General features: G+C 41.0%; 1 protein-coding gene across 5 annotated transcripts in view; it reads left to right on the forward strand.

The window, feature by feature from the left end:
• Nucleotides 1–14,747, forward strand: part of ENPP3 (ectonucleotide pyrophosphatase/phosphodiesterase 3) — a 154,096-nt gene extending 139,349 nt beyond the window's left edge. For all 5 annotated transcript variants that reach the window (XM_075597329.1, XM_075597330.1, XM_075597333.1 and 2 more), the window contains exon 25: nucleotides 14,257–14,747. In XM_075597329.1, the coding sequence (XP_075453444.1) occupies nucleotides 14,257–14,430 (174 nt within the window). In that variant the 3' untranslated portion in view covers nucleotides 14,431–14,747. The remainder of the gene's footprint in view (nucleotides 1–14,256) is intronic.
• The last annotated feature ends 542 nt before the right edge of the window (nucleotides 14,748–15,289 follow it).

The following is a 15,289-nucleotide window of genomic DNA, read 5'->3' on the forward strand; positions in this document are numbered from 1 at the left end:
ATCACTGGTCTAACGACGCGTCCATGCGATGACGCCAGTAGAAAAGGTTGGGTTTTTCCCACCCTGGCCACTATTTAAACAGCAGAAAGATGGAACATATTGTGGGTGGCATCTGACGAAGGGGTCCATAACCCGAAACATTAGGCCTTATCTCAACCCAAGTCTGTCTGTATATAACTCTTTGTATATCACTTCTAGATGTATTGTATTTTGTCTTATATTTGTATTACATATTTTCTTTCGTTGTGACCCCTTTAATATAAATCCCTTTAATATATTTCCCTTTAATATAATATTAATTTAATATAGATCCCTTTAATATATTAATTTGCAATTTTCAGTGTGCAATGTCTTCATTGTCTTTCTCTCATGTTTATAAGTGCAATAACAAATGTTGAAAGCAAGATGAATCCTTTGTATACTCAAAATTTGAACTCTCCCTCATTGGTTGGTAGACTTTCCCAAATACCATTTTCTGGTTACACCGTTCAGTACAGCTGTGATCTGAAACACATTATTCTAATACAGCATTGATTAATGTCCAAACACAGAATTGTGTCTGGAATATACTGATATACCATACATAATACGTAGAATCATGCTACTTCAGCCGTGGGGGCAACATTTAATTTGAACTTGGTTATTTTCATCTACATCGGGTTGGCACTGTGGTTGGTCTGAATTATACACCCTGAAATTTGCTCACTGTGAAAGGAAAACATCTTGCCATATTACAGTATAAGCCCCAGAGGAATCATGCTTAGCATGACTGTGATGTAAAAGAAAAACTATTCCTGGAAAAGTTAATTATATACAGAAAATGCCACATAATTCAAATACAATGAGACCCATGGGACTATTCATTAGGCTAAGATATTGTCAAAGCAAAACTAAGAGAAAACTGCATGCAATGTCTCAGTATAAAAATCTGCAATTCTTGCCGTATTTATTAAGAATTATATATGTGTAGCCCTTGTACTTCCACCCTAAGTGAGATTGGGGTCATCTGCTTCTCTGGCTACTCCATTTAGGTGTTGTGCTGTACCTATGTGGCAACAGGAGGGCTGAGTGCTCCACAGTGTTGTGGGGAGAACAGGACAGGTTTACAGGTTACCTTAGTTGTGGGTGCAGCGCCTGCAGTCAGCATGGGTCCTTGGGATGGAAGGAGAATTCATACTTGTTCTTGGTTCTTGGTTCTCAGTCAGTGATCACACTGGTGATGGTACAACTGTGTTTATTGGCAGATACATATCTCACAGCATGGCATTGCTTTCTTCTTTGGCCTACTCATATTAATGGTTCTCCTCCTAGGCCTCCTAGTGAGACCCAGAGTAGCTGGTACTCACTCCACAGGGGGAGACGAGAGACTGAGAGAACCCAGAACTTTGGGAGAGTGCCAGTATTTATAGCCATGAGTTTGTGTTTGTAACCCTGCCCCTTAACAGAACAGGTTGAATACTGATAGGTGATCACATCCAGTATGTGACCCAATCAGTACCCACCCCTCAGGCTGACACTATCTGGATGTTGCTAGGCCCGCTTTTGGATATATCTAATATATCCAAGGCTGCAAAAGCACACAGGGCCTATTTGAAGGAATTAGCCCATCCACTGCCTGCACCTATCAGGACTTACACAGGTAGGGCCCAGAAAAAGTAGTAGCGGCCGGAGGCTAGGCTACATCTGCATAAAAATTACACCAATTGATATATCATTTGCATGCACATTTTGCCTGATTTGCTACTGTACCGTCTGGAAACTGTCAGAAATCTCACCTCTACCCATTGCATAGCATAGAGACTAATAAGGCATTGCCATGCAATGTCTAGCCAATGTGGCATTCAATGCATTGCCTTCTCAGTTGCTTCGAAACCACTGTAGCTAAACTATTTCTTCATTATCTTGCTCTTTAAATCCTTATCTTCCATCCACATATTGGACTCCCATCTTCACATGTCCTTTCTCTGCTGATAATTGAGGTGTCATAGGAGGGCACTGCCCTTATATAGGGTCTGTCATTGTCACATACCACATGTAAAGGGGTCATGTGATAAAGCAACTAGGTTGCGTGCTTGCTTTACCACTTGTTAACCATTCAGATTATTTTTTTTTCTTCCAAGGAATCAATGACATAACATGGGAAAAAGACATGTTATAAGGGCCGCGCCCTCTCATCCTACTTCAGTCGCCGGCTGAGACAGGAAGTGTAAGGAAGGGCTTTACATTTGATGATAGAAGATGAATATTTAAAGATGAGGATAAAATATTTTTACTACAGTGATGTTCAATCAACTTGGCTAATAGGCCAGTAGCCACTGTTAAATGAATGGGGATTAGGTGTGTTGATGTGATTGGATGATATGCTAACCTTATCAGCATACCAACTGTACCTATTTAGTAGGTACACTACATTTTTTTGGATACTGTAAGACCAGCTGTATCCATTATCTGCATGTGGTAAGCTGCATATGTTTGGGGACTTCCATTGGAATTGATTGGACGTGCCTCGGTCCAGCACAAGTAGAGGAACTACAGTGATCGCTATTTACTATGCTAAATATTACGGGGTCTGGGTGTGAGGTTAGAGGTGGGAGAGGTTAACCTGTTGTATGCCTAAACAATGACTTACTAGCCTCTATGGCATGCAATGGGTAAATAGATAGGATAAAGGTGCGTTTTTAGGATTATTAAATTCTTGGTTTCCATAGTGATCATGACTACTATGGTTACCAAGTAGTTAATAATGCAAGCTTTTCATGAAGTTACCTGTGAAATATGTTAATTTACATATGTAACATATATTATAATACATTATTTACGTTTTAATCTTTGCCAGGTATCTCAGGTCAGGCGGGATATTTCATACCTCTCAGGTAAAATAGGATGTTTTCTAAGGAGGAGTTAGAGATAGAGTATTCTTTAATCCGGGGGGGCTGGGGGGGAGGGTGATACCTGTAAACACACCTAAAATGCCTGAGAAATATGCTATTTTAAATATGTAAAACATTTTTTTAAATGATTTTAAAATAGCCTGTTTCACAGGTACTATGTTCATAGATACTGTATCTTCCCACATGGAGTATAGATTAATCTCTCTCAATGCCTCTTCTCTCTAACAAAACCCTTATTTTGCCTACAGTACTTGAGGGAAGCAAAATTTCTGGCTGTGCTTTACCAAGCGATATGCAAACTCGCAGCTTAATGAATAGCCAGTGAAAATGTACTTTTGTGAGTTTGCCTTTTCTGAATAAATAATTTACAAATCACACAGCATTAAACAGTTTGGAGATGAGATAGGACCTTAATGAATACGATGTTACACATCCTCCCAGAAATGGGTTTATGAGAGTTTAATAAATAGGCCTGATGTGTTTTTGTACAGTGTATGCCGTAAAAATAAATTTAACGTAGCAATCTCCCCATTTTTGGAGTTTCTTTTTTTTCTGCAGAATCAGAACCTGGGGACTACCTGGAGCTGAACGATACTACTCTTCTCTCTGCAGTTTCCCTTACCCTGTTCCCAAAAAATTTACCTTTTTTTATGTGCCAGAAAAAGGAAAGTAAATGAAAGATGGCTGTCAGGGTCATCCTATAGGAAGCTGCCATGTCATGGTCTGATAACATTGAGCTTTCTTATTGGCCCATGGGTGTGGGGCTTGATTTCCCAGAAGAGACTGGCACATAAAAAGGTAAATATCTCAGGAATTGAGCGATCCCTGGAGATACTGTAGATAGCACTGTTCAGCTTCAGGTTAAGCATGTGCTTTTAAAACCAGAGACAGAACATAAAACACAGACAGAGCTCAGTGCACATCCAGTGGAACTTATACACGGTACAGTGGCTAAATTTATATGTATAGATATCTATTAGATAAAATGGTCTTTTAGTTTAACATTTTGGACAAATTGTTGTAAGCCCCTGAGCCACTACACGGCAGACCACATCTCAAGCGTCCCTAACACTAATATAAATTCTTAATAACCTGTGCATTACCAGGAAGAATGATTTATAATAAATCTGTCAACATTAGTTGCATAGTTCTAAGTTTGATTGAAGCTTTTTTTAACCTGTACATTACCAGGATAAGCACTCTGTATTAGATTTGTCACAATCATACTGCAAGCAAGCAAGTTCCCCTGAGAGTGGGAGATGCTATGGAGTGAGCTTTTAACCATTTAAATGTGGGTGGGAGTGAGCTTCAATTAGGTAGGTGGTTTCCACGCTCCAGTTAGCTAAGACTAGCTGAACAAGAATTGTAAAACATACAGGACACCTACAAGCTCATATTGAACCCCCAAAATAACCACAACATATATATAAGCATATAAGTGTCACAGAGGTGTGCTACTGAGCATGGCAATATATATTTAAAACCAGAGACATAACATAAAACACAGACAGAGCTCAGTGCACATCCAGTGAAACTTATACACGGTACAGTGCCTAAATATATATGTATAGATATCTATTAAATAAAATGGTCTTTTAGTTTAACATTTTGGCCAAATTATTGTAAGCCCCTGAGCCAATACACGGCAGACCACATCTCAAGGATCCCTAACACTAATAAAAATTCTTAATAACCTGTGCATTACCAGGAAGAATGATTTATAATAAATCTGTCAAAATTAGTTGCATAGTTCTAAGTCTGATTGAAGCTTTTATTAACCTGTACTTTACCAGGAAAAGCACTCTGTCATAGATTTGTCACAATCATACTGCAAGCAAGCAAGTTCATATATACACAGAGAACACCCGCACAACTTAGTATTTTGAACCAATGTGAGGTGCTAACTAGGTAGAAACAAGAATGCATAAATAGAGAAAAGAAACCTAGTATATAAGCACTCTTCTTCACAACTAAATGTATAATGAATGTATTAAAATACTTTATTTGTATCAATGAATAAAAAAATGGGGTTTAAAATAAGATATATATCAAACAGTACGTGACTGTCATTAGTAACGTAACTCTGGTAAGTTAGGTTGATGAAACATATGGGGATCCCTTATGGATATTCGGGATCCTTATGCTATTGTATAGCTGCCTATTAATATAGGACTAAGGCCGTCACTGGGCCACTGCTTAGAAACTGATCTGTCCCTTATAAGGCGGATCTGAAATGTGTAATAGTAAGCTATAAAATGCTTTATTCGTCCGCTATATGTGTAATCTGTATAAAGACAGCTGGCAGCCTCCCTGGCGGTGTGTCTTATGAATAGGGTTAAACCAAAGCACTAGAAAAAGACCCACGTAAGAGTTTCTTCCCCAAACCACCACTAGCCTATGAGGTATTATTGTTTAACTAAAAAGTAACCAGATGTCCCTAACTAATAAGTATTCAGGCAATGACAGCCCGATGGTTACTGGATACCACTGAAGGCTAATGTGGAGGAATAAAAGTATTCTTCCCCCAATGTGGTTTAGTAAATGGTCTCCTGTATGGAGAAACTGCTTTGGTAAAAGGACCCTTATAACATATGTTCAGGGTAGGTTACCGACTGGCATTGTATTTACACAGTTAGTTTCATATATTGGATCCAGCTTGTGAGAGGGGCTGGGGGGCAGTTTAATGTGGGCTGTCTGAATCAGCGTACTACATACTGTACAAGGCATACAGGGTGGTGGAGTACTTAGTAGACAAGCCTCTACATCAAGGGGCACTGTTGTCCTTGAGCCTCATGTGTCAATAACTGAGATCTAATGATTTCAAATATAGTAGGCAGAACGGTAAGTGAACTGATATTTCAGGTGTTCCCCCCTCTTTGCCTCAGTTGGCAGTAGTATGAGGAGTGATAACAGCTAGACTGTGTGTGATTACTGCGTAGTGGCTGATCAGGCAAAAGCAAGAGATATGACGATACGTTTCAGAGCAAGGGGTTACAGTCAGAAAATGATAAAAAGTGCATACAAAAGGGCCAAGCATCAAGTTAGATCAGAACTGATGAAAGACAAGTCCATACAACAAGAATACAGGAGACCATTTACTAAACCACATTGGGGGAAGAATACTTTTATTCCTCCACATTAGCCTTCAGTGGTATCCAGTACCCATCGAGCTGTCATTGCCTGAATACTTATTAGTTAGGGACATCTGGTTACTTTTTAGTTAAACAATAATACCTCATAGGCTAGTGGTGGTTTGGGGAAGAAACTCTTACGTGGGTCTTTTTCTAGTGCTTTGGTTTAACCCTATTCATAAGACACACCGCCAGGGAGGCTGCCAGCTGTCTTTATACAGATTACACATATAGCGGACGAATAAAGCATTTTATAGCTTACTATTACACATTTCAGATCCGCCTTATAAGGGACAGATCAGTTTCTAAGCAGTGGCCCAGTGACGGCCTTAGTCCTATATTAATAGGCAGCTATACAATAGCATAAGGATCCCGAATATCCATAAGGGATCCCCATATGTTTCATCAACCTAACTTACCAGAGTTACGTTACTAATGACAGTCACGTACTGTTTGATATATATCTTATTTTAAACCCCATTTTTTTATTCATTGATACAAATAAAGTATTTTAATACATTCATTATACATTTAGTTGTGACGAAGAGTGCTTATATACTAGGTTTCTTTTCTCTATTTATGCAAGCAAGCAAGTTCCCCTGATTCTGGTCTCTGGTTTTAAATATATATTGCCATGCTCATTAGCACTCCTCTGTGACACTTATATGCTTATATATATGTTGTGGTTATTTTGGGGGTTCAATATGAGCTTGTAGGTGTCCTGTATGTTAAGCATGTGCTTTGCATGATTTCTCAGAGTAGTAGCTCCAGAGCATAATCGGATCTGCCCCACCAGAAGGTCCCTACTAAACTCCCAATCCCATATTCATAGACGAGGTATGCAGTACACAGTAATGGGATACTGATCACCGAGAGTAGAGTCTATTCCCCACGTGAGCCCACTGGAGATAAGGTATTATTGACGCTAGTAAACCACTAAAAGTAACCATCCGCTCAATCCCAAAGCCGCTTTTAATTTTAAGTTTATAGATAGATCAAATACTTTGGTGCAAAGGGATAGCGGTTAATGAATCAACAACTTGGTGTGTACGGTAAAGCTCTCACATAAAGATCCCTATGAATTCCACTCAAAGTACTGTACATAGATATATTACGTTATATATAATTGATTTAATAATCAAGGAATACAAATGTTCCTATAGAAAAAGTATATTATACACCTCGTATTTACCACTAACAATGTATTATGAAAGTTTTATTATTCATCAACAATGACGCTCAGTGACAATTATATACAGTGTGCTTAAATTCCCCATTTGTGAGGCAGCACAATACTACCAACCTATGATGAGTATACTGTAATATCCAAAACTATTGGATTGGTAATATTGTAGTAGTAACAATTGTATCCAGTATTTTGGTATAGCAGGTTCCTATAGTGTCAGGCAATGCCTGAAGTGTCATGTTCCCCATATAGGGTTTGGGATCAATCAGATGTTGAGATAATTCTCCTCTGTGCAAGTTTATAGGGAAAACTTGCTTATGCTATTTGGTAGCTTTTATCTACACCCCATCAATACATATTGGTGTCACATGACCACGCGCATCATTTGAAGCCACGTTGCCATGGCGACGCGTCACCAGGAGCCGTCTGAATCAAGGTAAGGAGAAGTTTGCAGAGGCCTTGCAGCTCCCCCGGCATTCATTTAAATGCCTTCGGGAAGCGCGCGAGGCCTCTGTAAACCCCGTGCCCCCCGCAGCGGATCCCCCCACTTTGCGCACCGCTGCTATAAAGTATATGGTATTATAGATAGATTACCTAGATGTATAGTGTAACCAGGTTAGCATATGGTACAATCTTAAAGAGGCCTAAATTCGCTATTATCAACATTAGCCTGCTTATGAAAAATTGCAAAGTGTTTTATAAATGCATAGGTTATAGCGTCAGAAACATTGCTCCCTTAAGTCGGGGTTAATGAACAAAAGTACCATCCTGATCATAAGGTTCTACTGCGTTGATTACTCGCTTGTAAGTAGCTCCATTTATTTCAAAGAGGCTGATTGGCTTAGCTGTAAACAATATCAGTATGGAGCTAACAATAAATGGCCTTGCTTGATACAGAGTATATTTAAAAATGTATCACCATGTAGCTCAGTCTAGCAGCAGAAAGGACCTTTGCTAGATACAATATATCAGTAACAAATTATCGCCATACAACCTAGTCTTGGTGTGCTCCCGGATAGCAGCCGCCTCGCTCGTTGGCGTCACTTAAAATCCCTACGTACGTTTCGTGTACTGAGTATGCACTTCATCAGAGGAGGAATAGTAAAATACGTAGTGACGTCGTAGTTCTTTATATCGCAAAGAAGATGGGAGTGTCAGTAGAACTATGGAAGAAGGGAGATGAAACAGCGCACTTCGGATTTAAATAAAGTGAATTTATTTAGCCAAATTTATCAACTTTCAGCCCATGTAGGCCTCTCTCGAGAAGTAATGGCATGAGAATAGTCAAAAAATTCCCAAATAAATAGCCCCAAAAAACAGGTGTCCCATGTTGATACTTATCGGTATAACTGCTTTTGATACTTAATTACCTAATTTTAAGGCTATAAAGTTAAAACATATTGTGTGTGTAGCCCCCTTTCCCTATGACTAAGGGACTACACGTGCCAATATACCTGTTCGCTCACAGGAGGCCTAAGCCTCCGCCACTGGGAGCCTGGGGTGATCTCTTTCGCCTCTTGGTACAGCGCCTCCACCAATGAGGGATCCCAGCGTTGATGGGATAACCCTTCACAGGAACCAATAACAGTAATAAGTGACACACAGGTATATAACTAAGGTTTACTGACACACCCACATATAATAACAACAATGATAACAATGCCCCAATGCAATAGCCACACAATACCAAACACCCCGGCGTGGTTTCCCCAAAGTTTCCTTAGAACAGTCCCCAACCAGAATGTGAGGTAGGGCTACCTCCCTTGTGGGGTGATGGTGCACAGTGGGTACATTCCTGGCTATGACCAGGGAGTTGTGTGGGCTTTCTGGTAGCAGAGCCGTGTCCGTGGTCCCACGACACGGGGTCTGCAAAATCCCCTCGCCTCAGAGTTGATGGTCCGCCTCGTGGGGGAGCTCCATCAGGAGTGTCTCCCGTAATGTCTATGGGGCCCTGGGCCTGGTCCCAGACTGCAGGCCACTGCGTGGCCGTCTGGTCACCGGTGCAATAGTACAATGCTGTACTAATGGAAAGCGTCCCTATGCTGGGGCCTTCCCTGCAATACACATGCTGTGGTTACTCAGGGCCTATCTGTGATCTACGGGGCAACACTAGGCCTAGTCCAGAGGCTACTGTCTCCCTGGAGATTACCTGCTCTATTGCCTCCTCTTGCTCTACTACCGCGCATGGGGTTTATGCGCCAAACTATCCCCTGCCTCCTCGAGCCCTTTTGGCTCATATACCCCATGTGGAACCCCTGCTGTGTTAATCCGATGGGCCATTAGTCTGCCGCAGCAAATGTTGAAAGGATTTTGGAGAGATCCTGAAAACCAATTCGAGAAATGGTCGGATAATGGCTGCTGTATCTGTGGGTATTTTTTGCATCCAATTCTGTTCTGGTTTTGGAGACAACCAGCTAGACTGGTTATGCAGCCTTTGGACTTCAAGGACTATTGGAATTTAGTCATTATTAACTATTCATCACATTTATAATTCACTTAACTAGCGCTTTGTCACTCATTTTTCACTGCAGTGACTGATTGCTGTTACCTTACTTGAACGTCCCTTATCTCATATAAAGCAGTTTCATCGGCTCATTTCTGTTGACAACAACATATTGTAGATAGGGATTGTAATGTTTGTTTGCAATGCTGCTCATGTCACAAATAGGAGGACAAATCATACCAGTTCATGATTTCAGGCACAGGCTTCCTCTATAAATGTTCAGGAACAGGCTATAAAAGTTAATTATGCTCCAACAATACAATTCCTGTTCAACCGAGTTTGCAGTTGCATTCATTTTTACTAGCTTGTATATGGGACACAGATATACAGCACACATGACCTGGCCCCTGAAACTATAACAAATACTGAGCCCGTTATGGAACATAACAATCTAATCACCCTTCAATTACATTTTTATTTGAAATGGTTCTTTCATATCGGAAACTCATAATGACCGTTGCTTCAAGAAAGGGTACATGTCAGAAGACATTTCAGCCATTGTATATTTGGTTCAGGAATTATTATCATTTATTTGTGTAACTCCGGTCTCTTTTCAGCCCCAGAGACCCCCCATGTAGCGCTCCGAGGCTCTGCGGCACACCCGGCTAGCGGGGGCCGCCATGACAGGTTGCGTGAGCGTGCGTGTTGGTCGCGCAGGCGCAGTAAGGGTAGCGCACGCAGTCCCAATGCTAAAGAGGTCCTGAGTGGACTACAATTCCCAGCAGCCTCTGGGGATTGCCCTTTCACCCACATCACGTGCAGCCAGCCAGCAAATAGGGTTTTGCAGCTTCTCCTGTGGAGGAAGGCTACAATGTTGCAGGGACCACGTTTGGCAGTTGGATCTGGGAGCAGGAAGGGGGAGGAAGGGTGTAGGGAGCAAGTGGCTCCTGCACCAGGTAAGGATCCCCAAGTCCCAGGCAGGCCCCAATCCCCACCAGGGTAGTGGGTAGTACTGAGGGACGGTCCCTAGGTTAGGGACTCTGCCCTTAGGTGTGTGAGGGTGCAGGCTTGTCAGTGTCACGGCTGGTAGTGCTGTGAGCGCTGACAAGTAGGCACAGTTTGTGCAGCGTGTGCTGTGTGTTGTTGCTGCAGGTTGCCTGTGTGTATGCAGTGTGTTTGCTGTAGGCGCTGTTAGTATTAGATAGAGTCAGGACTGGGAAGAGTTAGGGGAGCGGAGCAGGCTATTAACCCCTTAGGTCCCAGATAGGTCCTCACTCCCCAGTTTGTGGTGCTACAGGGACAGGCCCTAGGTTAGGGACCGTGTCACGTAGTGCTAGTGATAGATAGGGACACAGCGGACGCTGCGGTTCCTGTGAAGAGGTTTGGGCTCAAGTCGGGGCCCACAGAGACTATATCCAGGGTGAGATCGCCCTTGGCGGTCCTCGTGCAAAGAACCGTTTGGGATCAGACGGAGTCACCGAGCGACAGATCCTTTGTGAAGCAGTTGCTGATCCGAGTACTGGAGTGCTCAGCAGGTACTTTACATCCACAAGTGCACCAACGGGCCCTTAGCTTAATAGTGACTGCGCAGTCACCCATATCCTCTCTCTGCAAGAGTGCGGGACATTGGGTGGGGATCCTATGGACACTGGGTAGGATCACTTGGTGTTGGGGGAAGTGTTTGGTGAGACGCCTTGGTTATTAGTGTCTCCTCTGTAGAGGGACACCTGTTATTCTATTGTTGATATATGTGTGTATGTTCTTAAGTAAAAGGTATTGGTTATCATAAGGTGTTGTATGTTTCTTGCCCAGGGGAATCTCACATCACGGGGGATCCTGGGTAAGTGGAGGCGCTGCGCTAAGTAAATGTATGAGTGTTACCCCAGGCTCCCAGCTAGCGGAGGCTCAGATCTCCTGGAGCCGCAGGTGTTGTACAGCGACCAGTAGTTCCTTTGCGAGGGTTCAGAAAAAGGGCTACATTTGTAAAGAGCCAAAATATTCATGCATGGTACAATTGAGGTACAGAGAATTGATAATTACATAAACTATTACAAACACAAGCATACACAAACAGATACACAGAGGTAATGAAGGCCCTACTCATGAGAGTTTACATTACACTCTAGCAGGAATGAAGGACAATGTTAAAACTAAAGGTAAAGTGGCTGCTCATTGTGGGATAGAGTATGCTTCAGGATGGAGTATGGTCCAGCAGCTGGTACCATTAAGGTTTGGGATGTAGATGTTGGGGGTTGTTATGGTGGAGTTTAGTCTATCTGCACAGCTAGTACCTATAGGGTTGGTGTCTGGGGACGGGACGGGACGACCGGGAGGGTGTTAGGGATCTGCTGGGAAGGATTCCTTGAAAAGGTGAGTTTTCAGGGAGCTGGGGGAGAGTCTGATGGTATGTGTAGGCAGGCCTAGATTATCCAATGAGCACAGAACACAATGGACATTTAGGGATATATTTGGGGATGAGGGATGAGATATAAGGGGGGGGGCAGCAGAACTTTATAAGTCAGAGCTAGGGTTTTACATTTTTTTTTTATCTGGAGGATATGGGAAGCCAGTGTAGGGATATGCGTAGGGATCAAAAAGCATAGGGACCATTAGAGAAAAATACACAAACACCAAAATGTTGTAGAGCTATAATATAATAGAGAATATGATATACATTGCCCCTGCCTTTCAAAACATTTCAACTTTTAATTGGAAATATATAAATGTGGAAGACCGTAACTGAAGTGTAAGTGTCAAAGGAAATACTGGGAAAATATTGGAACCCACTTTCAGTGCTGGAATTATTTCAAGTAGAGATGTAGGTAATATTGCTCTTTAATTAGTAAGATATGACAGATTAAGCAAAATAGAAAACTCATGTGCTCAGCTAGCTCATCTTTCTCAAGGCCGACAGCCGGTACATCTCTCTCTCTAACTCAACAAGGGGGGTTAATAGATAAGAGGAGGGGCCCAGCCAAACAAAGAAATTACAGTTTCAGCATTAAGGAAAGTTGGAAGGGAAAAACTTATTACACACAGACACAGACACAGACACAGACACAGACACAGACACTTTCACTAAACTCATAACGCAATGAAACACAAAGCATGACTCTTCTTATAGCTATGGAAAATAAAGGCCTGGTTATAGCTATACATAGAAATAATGTGAAAATATTATTCTTCCATACAACCCATTCAGATATAGACCTAAACCATTAAACAATAAAGACATTTATTTTACCTTCTACACTGCAAAGTTAGGTATAGATATTTTTTTTACATCATCTATGTTCACACTGACGCACTAAATATTTTTTATCATAAAACTAAATTGGTGGAATTTTAATTTTTTTTTCAAATGTAAACTACACCCATCAGTTTATTTACTTTTCTTTGCTAAAAACAAATGCATGATTTAAACTGTAAATTGAATTTGTAGTAATAATAGCATATCAATTAAACACTAAGTTTTGGGCTTGTCAAATTCTCAGATTGCTTTTGATGTCTGGATATTTGTTTATGGGTTTATTGAGTTGGATCTTAGACAAAACTAGAATTAGCCAGAATGCTTCTCCAGAGTTGGAAAAGGGAAATAAATGTACACAAATAAAGTGAGATCTTTTTTTCACCAATGTACATACTAATTAGTAAATATGTATGTACATTTTGAGGTCTGTGTATGAATCAATATTAAACTAGTTCAGTTCTAGGGCAAAGCATTCCTATAGATTTGTCAAAGGAATTAGAGGCACTTCAAGCTTTTCTGGGGCTCTAAGCAGGAATCTCTTGCATGTCACCTTAACCATTGTTTTCCTTTTCCTCACATGAAAAGGGGTATTATTAAGTTTGTTGCTTATTAAGGGTTGGTAGGTACCTGCTTTCTCTCACAATCACTGTAGCTCCTTTATCCGATAACCATATATCTGACAGGATCCAAGGAACAAATGAGCGACAACGTAGGTTTCTGAGCCAAGCAACTAGTACATTTTAATGGATAGTAATGTCAATGTCCTTGAATAAATAGGGTCCACCTGTGCCTGTTGGGGTTCTCTACAGTTGCCTTATTTACTTATTTCTTGGTCCCACCCAGGAAGCAAAATAATCCTATGTTATTGCATTCTGTAATACATAAAAAAAAAGTATTCAACTGGGGATTTTCTTTAGCAATTTGTGTTTCAGCGCGTACTTAATTTTATGCGCCAATATGACAGAAAGGTGATTGCCAAGCTACTTATACAGTATGTGGTGCAGATTTTGCTTACGCAACCTCAGATCTTGTATTGGCACTCCCCAAATCATATAGTGGTACGGGGAAAAATTGGAACAAAGTGTCTTGGTATAATGATGACTCTATATACAATTTTTTTTTTTTTTTTTTAAATCTGCTGCTTTAAAGAACATAATAGGGCTTGAAATCTGTTAATGTTGTATTGTTGCTGGTTAAAGATGCTTATCACTGTGCCTGTACAGTAACCTTAAAGTAAGCCCTCTAAAGAAGCTAGAAAGAAGAGGTCACATTATTTTCTCATGCGGTTGTGGGTGTGAAAAGCAGATCCCAGTGATAAATAGCAATAATAAGTCTGACTCTGCTTGCTTTTTCAGGAAATGAAACCAGAGTCTGAATGGGTGGAAAAAAGACTTCACGCACATGTGGCACGTGTCAGGGATGTGGAGTTGTTAACGGGACTGGACTTCTACCAGGACAGAAAACAACCTGTCTCTGAAATTTTGCAACTCAAGACATTCTTACCATCTTTTGAGACTACTATCAACTGAGTAGTGGTGCATTGTAAATTGAGGCCTGTTTAATTGTTTTATACTTATGAGCTGTGGCTTAAGCTGGATTTTTAAAAAATAATCATGTCATGCATAAAGAGACTCTTCCAATTAAGTTCCGATGATGCTGGTGTATATCATAAAATAAGGTGCATTGAGCAGTGGAGTCTACTAAATGACCCCAAATTATTTGGCTGCTTTAATATTTACTTCAGTTGTTTAGTATGTTTTTTTGCATTGTCTTTCTTGTTCTGTCAATAATAACGAGAGATTGATTTTGTCTAATGCGAAACTGGAATAAAACGTTGATCAATTTTCCTAACTTATCTCTTTTGCAATATCATATGGGCCGATTTGCATTAATACGTGCAAATAAAAATCAACAAATAGGCAGTAAAAACATGTTTTGGAGTACTAAGAGTCACATGTAAAATGTAATTCTTCTGATATCCTATCTATTTTATCCTGACTGTGATTCCACAAGTTCGGATCTTTAACATAGGTTCTGGGTACTGAACTGGAGATGATTTAGGGCCTCATGCAGTAAGAGCCGCAAAGTCACTTTTCGCTAGCTTCTCGCAAAAAATGCCTTCCTGCGAGTCAGTAAGCTCCGAGAAGCTGCCGATACGAGCAAAACTCGCCTTTTTTTGGCTGGAAAAAACTTTTCGGCAGCCGCTTGGCGAAAAGCCACTTTTCAGCGCTCATCTCCAGTTTTTCAAACACCCTCAATTGTAGTAGCCCCGAGCAGCTTTTTGTAGCTTCTCGCCGCTCTCGAATTGAGAATTTCTCTCACAACCGTCCCGCAACAAAAAGTTGGCAAGAAGGTGGGGAGAAGCGGTGGATGAGTGGCGAGACTGAA

This window comes from Ascaphus truei, chromosome 4 (genome assembly GCF_040206685.1).
Source record: "Ascaphus truei isolate aAscTru1 chromosome 4, aAscTru1.hap1, whole genome shotgun sequence".
Taxonomy (NCBI): Eukaryota; Metazoa; Chordata; class Amphibia; order Anura; family Ascaphidae; genus Ascaphus; species Ascaphus truei.